Genomic DNA, 8,680 nt, shown 5'->3' with positions numbered 1-8,680 from the left:
TTCAAAAAAAATGTTAAAATGAAGCCCAAAAGGGTCCTAGGTTGTGGTGAATGGTGATAACCATTTATCAGTTAACATTTCTTCGATGGCTTAAATCATGGAGAAATTATTATGTATTATGAAATTATTACGTTAGTCCACTAAAAAATAATACATCAGACAGTGTAACAATTTTTATTAAATTTAATATTAAATATTAAATTTACTAAATTTAGATTAAATTTTAAAATGTTGACATAACTCCAAGAAGATATCATTTTTTTTTTGACAGTGTAACAATTTTCATTAAATTTAATATTAAATATTAAATTTAAAAAATTTAGATTAAATTTTAAAATGTTGACATAACTCCAAGAAGATATCATTATTTTTAAAAAAATACTGAGAAAAAAAATCATGTGACATCCTCTTAAAATGAGTTATTCCTCCCTTGTCTATTTCAAAGTTTCTGATTACACAATAACTACAAAATTATAACAATACATAAGGCTATATTTTTTGTGAAGCAACAGGCAAACTAATAGAAAAGGAAAGGTTAAGTTGTAGGCAAATTTTGGGTAGCAATGTTGTTATCTACTACAAGACACATGGATCAACTAATAAGAGATTGTTCCAGTTTAATTAATGATTTCAAGTTTGAGTTTTGAGTATGTAATTGTGTTAAAAACTTGATAAGGAGAGTTTTATTGTTCTTATAATTCTACCGACTCACTCAAATTAGTTAATTAATAAATGAACAGGTGGAGTAATTTTTTTTAAAAAAAATTGTTTTTGCTAAATATTCTTTGCTGTAACGAGAAGTCGTGAATAGATAAGTGAGCTTGGTTAGTTTATCTGGTGATGGTGGGGATAATAAGCATGTGGGAGTAATCTATTAAAAAAAATAAACCTTCAAATAGCTCAGTTGACAACTGAGCTCCCAAGGATTTGATTGAGTCAAGGGGTTCAAACTCAGCCTCAAGCAAATTCTTGGAAAATTTTTGGGGACCATAGGAAAGTGTCTCTCTCCTCGAATGGGGATCAGTCTCATCCTTCCTCCAGATAGCGAAGTTCAATGCACCCGTTGTTCAAATGAGGAGCTAGCCCAAAGCGTCATACCCCAAGTTATACTAAATAAAAAATAAAAAAAAATAAAAAAAAATATTGCGGTTCCATACTCATAATCTATCCGATTTTATGGTTTTTTTTTAATTAAGAAAATAATTTTTTCCCCAAAATTATAACTAAATATTTTAAGATAATTAGATTAGTCTTTTTTATGATATCTAATGAAATTTTTTCTGTAATGTTAAAAAGGTAATTTAAAAACAATTAAAAAAATTATATATATTTATAATTTATCTAAATGAACCCTGAATTGTCAAGCTTCTACGGCCATTCCAAGGCATTCGGTGCCCCCTCATGTGTCTCAAATTCAACTGCTGAAAGAGTTAGGTGTTTTAGCCTTTTAGGTTACAAGTCAATTCATCTTAAACCTAACATTTTCAACTGCCTTCTTTCCCTTTCTGTGTCGTCCCTCCTCAATTGAACTGGTTAATGTCATTAGCAACATACAAAGAAGTTAGGTACACAAGTAAAGACAAATTGACTCTATTGTTGTTTGCTAATTGCTATCCCTAGAGATGCTTATTTCGATGAGTAAAGGTAGATGCTACTAGCACTTGTTAACATGAAATTATTTGACTTGTACATAGCTAAGTCCACGCGATGCAAGAGCCAAATGCAGTAGTTTTTCTACGCCCAAGTTTTAAATTTTAAAATCGTGGCCGCACAGAGCATAATAAATAAAGTGCAAGTGCAAACAAACAGAGATTTTTTTTATTTTATTTTTTTGTGTGTAAAACATCGTCAATCACGGAGGAAAGAATGCGTGATCTATTTGCTTGAACAATTTAGGTATTTTTTCATGCCACCCCTGTTGATCTAAACAATAATTTTTAATCTAAAAACTTAAACAGTTAGGCAAAAATTAAATTAATAATTTTATATTATTTGTTCTAAATTTGTGACCACTTCATTATATAAAATGGTCACAAAAATGTAAACTCTTAAATGAAAATTACATTAATAATTTTATATTATATTTCAGTTGCTAACCGAACCAATGAATAATTGATTGGTCTTGATCCTTCTCTTAATCATTTAGATGTTATATGCACATCCTGGAAAGCCAAGTTTGAAGACCTACATCCTTAAAAACAGAAATTGGTCAATAACCAATGAATAAGTGATTGGTCTTTGTTGACATATATAGTCCCATATTGGTTGTTGTATGAGCAACTAATGTGAAATTTATAAGGTCTTGAGCACTCCCACCTTTTGAGCTCTTTATGTGATATAGGGCCTGTTGCATTGTCCATTCTTCAAGCCCAATGGGCTCTTGTGTGAGGGGACGTGTTGCTCCATTTTCTCTTGTGACGTTTCTTAAAAACGTCCTTGATTCTTTACAGTCTTGATCCTTCTCCTGATCATTTAGATGTTATGCACATCCTGGAAAGCCAAGTTTGAAGACCTACATCCTTAAAAACAGAAATTGGTCAATAATTATGACTAAAAGAGAGTGGCAAAGGGTAATATACTTCTCTGCCATTTACTATCGTTGAGGAGTTAACAGAAGAAGACCTGGGAATTTTATTATTTACTCTTTTCTTTTTCATTAATAGTTATTTATTTATTTTCTGCAAATTATAACCAATATCATAGACGTTTGATGAATGAACATACTGGAACAGATGGTCTTATCAAGAGATAAAGGAGGGTAATTTTGTTGTGAATGTTAGGGGAGCAAAACCCTTTAGAAAGAATGCTTTTATTAATGGGCCAATGAACATTTTGAAACTAATTTTTTTTTTTTTTTTCTGGCATTTTGAAACTAATTTTGTTGTGAATGTTATGGGAGAACCAAAATCTTTTACAAAGGGTGCCTTCATCAATAGGTCAAATAATAAATCATAATAAATGAGCGGACACCATTTCTCAATCTAAAATTTTAAAGCTGTAGATTTACAAGTTTTTTGCATTTGTATCATCTTCACTTCTCACTTGATTCATGTTTAAAGAATGTGTGACTTCACTGCTACTTTCACACTTTAATTTTCCAACAAAGTTATCAGTCTGAATTACTATGTGTTTTTCCTTGTTCATCATTGATTCCATTTTTGTCCAGTATTGTGCAAAAGAGAAGGTATCACAAAAAGAAGTTTACCACTCAACTTCAACAGTGTAGTACTGTTCCCTCTGTGTTCGAAAATGGTATCTATTATCAACTGGGTTGGTGGGTAAAGCAAGATGGACCACCCAAATTTTAAAAGTAAAACTAGTACCGTATGATTGCTTTTTGCCTGTGTTTCCCTTTTCCTTTCTCCATAATCCTTATATTGCGCTGGTTTGAAAGAGAAAAACAAACATGAAGAATTTTATTTATATTTTTTTTGGGTAAAAAAAGTAACGGAGAAACAAACAAGATTACTTAACATTATAGAAAAACTAGACATGCTCTCATACTCCATGCCGTATTTCCAAATCATTACATAGACTGTGCAATTCAAGAAGCAAGATTTAATAACATTACCACTATGTAAAACCCCTTCATAAATTATCCTACCCTTCAACTCTTTTTTTGTGATTTTTTAATGTAAAGAACAGCAAAACAGCGAACACCCAAAGTCAATACTCATAAGCAAATTGATCTCTGTTGGTGATACAAGCTCAAGGTTCGAAGTCTTCTTGGACATCTTCAAACTCCTCCTGGTTCTGGTAACCTTCCATGGAGTTCTTTTTCTCGTAAGAGTTTACATTGTTGTTGCCAAAGTAACCCCTGTTGTTGACCATATTCTCAGAGTTCACTCCCCTGGATGAGCCACCATAGAGTGTTGGGTTGTACTTCTCAGAGTCAACGTCATAAAAGTACTTTCCACCTTCCATAAACCTCGTATCACTTATTCCTTGTCTCTCACCATAGTATTTGTTATTGACAGCATTGTTTTGGAAGGAGTTCTTGTCGTTGGCAGCGTTGTTGTTGTAGTAATATTTCTTCTTCTTGTTCTGATTTTCCATGGAATTGTATCCTCCTTCTGTGTACTTTGTGTCACTCAATTGATTTTGCTTATCACCAAAAGCATCCTTGTTGTTGTAGAAGTAGTTGTTATTGCTGGAAGGAGTGCCAGCGAGTCTTGTGTCACTCATTTCATTTTGGTTGGTTCTATAGAAATCTTTGTTGTAGTTGTAGTAATTTTTGTTGGGGTACTTGTTGAATTTCTCCTCAGTCTCGGTTTTGTATGGCTGGTAAGTGGTGGGGGTGGGGGTGGGGGTTGTGGTGGTGGTGGGAGGATTCTGACCAGACTCATGGCCATAAAGGCCATAGCTGTTTTCAGTCTCTGGGATAAAGACTGGCTGTTGCTCTGGCTTCTTTAGTGGTTCTTCATTTTTGGGAACCTCTGTCTCTTTGAAGTTGTTGTTGACATGGGAGACTTTGCTGAAGAACTGGCTGTCTCTGGCATTGATTTGCAGAGACAACAAAAGGGTTGTTAAGAATAAGAAAGGGATGAATTTTGAGATGGGAGCCATTGATGAATGATGACAGTGAAAGAGAGGAAGATGGTCTGAACTGTGTGTACATGAGTGACTGTGATTGTCCAAGTGTGTTTATATAGAGGAGGAACCTTTCCTTCCTCCTCCTCAATTTTTCCACTCATTAGGTGCAAATGGAAGGAGGGATTTGTGATGATTGTGGTCCCCACAAAAGATCAACTTTAGTTGATTGAAATATCCAACATAATAATTCTGACTTATTCAGTATTTATTCTTCTTATTTGTTTTGTAATTTAGGTTGGTTAGGTTCATAAATCAATCAATTTTAAAAGATTTTATTTTTTTTCTTAAAAGTTTCTGATTTTAATTCTTAAAATTATAAGATTTGATCGGCCAAATCTTAATTTAGGTTGATTAGGCCTATGAATCTTGAGATACTTTATTTTCTTGAATTATAGGGTTTCCTTGGCCAAATATTTATGTGTGGGTAGCACCCTTAAATTGGTAATTATCTTGTTCATCATATTTGTAAAGAATCACTTCAACCCAAGAATCTTAAGGCATATTTGGTATAGTATAGGATAAGGCCTGATAATATAAGACATGATTGTATAAGACCTGATTAAATTTTAATACTATCTAGCGTTTGACCTGATATTGTACAAGATAATATATTATATAAGATAATATCATCTAATGTTTGGTAATACACTATATAATACTAGATAGGTTAAAAATAAATATTTTTGTAAAAAATACATTTTAATAATGAATTTACATAATTCTTCCAAATATATCAGATGATATATTATTTTTTTATAAAAATATGTTGATCAGTGTGTACAAAAAGTATATTGATTTTTATAAAAATAAAAATCTCCAATATTTTAAAAAATTATATGTTGAAAAATTATTTTTTATTTTAATATACTAATATTAAAATAATATATTAGCAGGCCTAATCCTACCCTCCTAGGCCTGATTAAGTTATACATCATTTTGATGTATAAAGGGATCCTGCTGTATAAGTTTATACTATACGATGGTCACACCAAACAACTAAAAATGTCATAATGTATAATATAAGTTTATATTATCAGGCCTTATACATCACACCAAACAGGCCTTTAAGGTGTTGGGTGAAGGTCTTTTAATAGTTTATATTATTTTCTAACACACCCCTTTCACGCAAGAGCCCTTTGGACTTGAAGCGTGGATTATTGCATAGGCCCAATTTTTTATTTACCTTATGCTTATTTAATTCCACTAGTGGAGGGCGGTGAGGATCGAACTCGTGATGTTATGGTCACTGAATCTCATAGCATATAAAGAACCACTTCAACCCAAAATCTTAAAGTGTTGGGTGAGGCCTTTTTAATGATTTATATTATTCTCTAACAAGGTTAAGAAAAAAAAATAAAGAGAAAACCAAAGCTCTATTTTGTCTGGAGAAGGTTATATTTACAAATTTTTTGTTTACAAACTACACTAAGTATGACCGGTCATACTTCAATCAAGAGTTCATGACCAGTTATACTTAAAGTAATTTGAAAAAAAAAAATTGTAAACAAATCCTTCCTCAATTTTTCTATAAGCCCTTATTTATTTTTTGAATTTGCAGAAGTTTAAACTTTAATGCCGAGAAAGAAAGAGATGGGATTCATCTTGAAAAAAAAATAATAATAATAATTGACATGAACATCGAAATGAGACAATAGAAAAAGAGATTTCTCTAACCGTAGCAGAAGTATTTTTCCCATTATTTTTTTATTACTCATATTATATAACTCTAGGCAGGACTGAGGAGTGAGGACAGTGCTTATTTCTTTATGCAAAGCAACACCATTATAAATTATAAATCTTGTTTTACAAAAGAGCCTTGTTATTTAACCCAGTTTTGTCGTTAACCTTATTCAAATATAGCTAAATAATTAATTAACCGCATCATATTTCGTTTCTTCTAAGCAAACCCTTGATTGATTGTTAGTACAATCATGGACTGTGATGCAGCCATTGCATGAATGCAAACAGCAAGTGGCATATTAGTCTCTCTCTCTTTTTTGTACCATGGATTATACCAAAAATTACCTATTGATTGTTAGTCACATTGATTGTTACAGTAGCGCAAATTGCACCGCAAACTTGACCTATTAATATAAATATGTGCCAAAATTAACTTTTAACATTTTAGCCTTTTGGGAACAAAGTAATCATATTCATAAACCCATAACCCTGCCAAAAAAAATCCCGAGGAAGATTATAGTTAATTGGGACTTAAGTAAGTATGGTCTTAAATGGTGGGGCAGATGATGGTGTTCTCAAAAAGTTGAAGCTTCGATGAGTACTAGTGCACAAGGGTAGTATGGAAACGAGACCAAGAGAGGGAAAGCTTGGCCGAGTAATTATGCGAGGATTGTGGAGTTGGTGGGACATGAAAAATTGAAAATAATGGCATTTGGTACACACACCATGTGCCCTCTATGCTTTGTCTAGATTATGGATTACACACCTATCCCTTTTACAGAAATGACTAATGATCCTGAAGAACGCGCTTATTCAGTGGCCTTTTGTGAAAGTGCATGCGTCCCTTAGGCCTCTCTCAATTCCATTGCACATGAAGTTAGTGTAGGGTGGGTAACTGAATTTGACTTGCATTTCTTTTGGTTTTTGGCCATATTACTTGACCTTGGTTTTTTACTTAATTAAACATTCTTAAAACTCCTTAAACTTTAATTTTTCAATTAGTAAAAAAATTAAAACTTTGAAAAACATAAAGAAGACTGGCATTAAAAAGAGGACAAAGAAACTGAAGACTGATATGTTCCAAAATTAGTGGGAAAGGGTAAGTAATTTCAAGTATATGTCTCAATCGAATATTGGCGTAGTATCAGGCACTGAAAGTTCTATATTAATGCAATGATTCCGCTTATTATCACATCTTAAGGGTGCAATTGTGTGTCATGCATCGTGCATGCCAACTACTTCGGGTCAGCCATGTGAAATAATTAGGGAGGGTGAATGTGTGATGCAACTAAATTTTCCTGATTCATGTCATAAAAGGAGCACGTAAGTTGGGGATCAACTCCTAAATGATTTGGATGCTAATATCCAAAAAGGGAAAAGAAAAATCTGACTATGTATCCCAGAAGATCTTGCATGTTCTGGTTGGAAGTTTCAACAGAAAAAAATTAAAATTAAAATTAAAATTAAAATCCAAATCTCAATTTTATTGTTGTTTTAATTAGAGAAAACTCATCTTTTTCTTGTAACTTTTTTGTTATGGTCATATATTGCTGTTCTTGCATATAGTCGGATAAACTTTGTAGGGTGAACAATCTGAAAAGGAGAAATTGAAGGTAAAGAAGCTTCCACCTCTTATTTGTGTCTGCCTACATCCAAGATCTATTTTTCACTTGGTAATGAGTAATAACCCTGCAAAAGAAGGAGAAGAAGGTGTACCTGTAATAATGGATGTTGATTTTATAAAGCAAAAGTGTAAAGTTCAATTACTTGACTAGTCTAAAGCCCACCACCAAAAAGAAAAGGGTAAAATGGTTATAATGTTAAATCGTGTACCAGCAGAGGAAACAAACAACTGAGCAAAGTCTTCTAATGTGAAATATCTGTTAATATATTTGAAAGGTGGAAATAAATTGTGTGTTTTTTCATCTGTTTTCTTTTTTCTCTTTTCTTAATTTCATGTGCCTTTCGGCCGATGATATGGTATTTCATAATGAACGTACTACATGCTTCTTCTTGTTCGGAAATTTTAGAATGCTTATGAATCTGAAAAACTTTTAAGCATAGAAACACATTTAAGATTAATCGGGCAGTTAAGCTTTTTTTTCTTTTCTTTTATTGTATTACTGTAAGCCAATCACCTAAGTCATTGATCTATATATACTCAAATTATTTTTTGTAGAGAAATGTTATATAGTAAAAATAAAAGTCCAAATTTTGATAAAATTTAACATTCTTTTGATCGTTGAATGGAATAAAGTAATATAGCCACTCACCATTCACAAATCAACAATTCTGTAGAAATAAAAAAAATAAAAAAAATTCTAACTTGTCTAGACAAAACTACCATGTGGATCCAAGTTTCAAATAAAATTATCCATTTAATGGAAACTTAAAACATATTTATTTT

General features: G+C 32.1%; 1 protein-coding gene across 1 annotated transcript; it reads right to left on the bottom strand.

The window, feature by feature from the left end:
• Positions 1 to 3,458: 3,458 nt before the first annotated feature.
• LOC133290505 (protein E6-like) lies at positions 3,459 to 4,592 on the bottom strand. The gene has a single exon (XM_061488596.1). The coding sequence runs from the start codon at positions 4,564 to 4,566 to the stop codon at positions 3,709 to 3,711; it is 858 nt and encodes a 285-aa protein (XP_061344580.1). The 5' UTR covers positions 4,567 to 4,592; the 3' UTR covers positions 3,459 to 3,708.
• Positions 4,593 to 8,680: the final 4,088 nt, after the last annotated feature.

This window comes from Gastrolobium bilobum, unplaced genomic scaffold, assembly GCF_033153095.1.
Source record: "Gastrolobium bilobum isolate Gb01-03AN ecotype WA unplaced genomic scaffold, APGP_CSIRO_Gbil_v1 utg37121, whole genome shotgun sequence".
In the NCBI taxonomy this organism is placed as follows: Eukaryota; Viridiplantae; Streptophyta; class Magnoliopsida; order Fabales; family Fabaceae; genus Gastrolobium; species Gastrolobium bilobum.
Note: the sequence above shows the minus strand (reverse complement) of the source record. Positions and strands in the feature narration are given on the sequence as shown.

Coding starts and splice junctions, on each gene's coding strand:
- LOC133290505 (XM_061488596.1), bottom strand. CDS start 4,566: ATGGCTCCCATCTCAAAATTCATCCCTTTCTTATTCTTAACAACCCTT.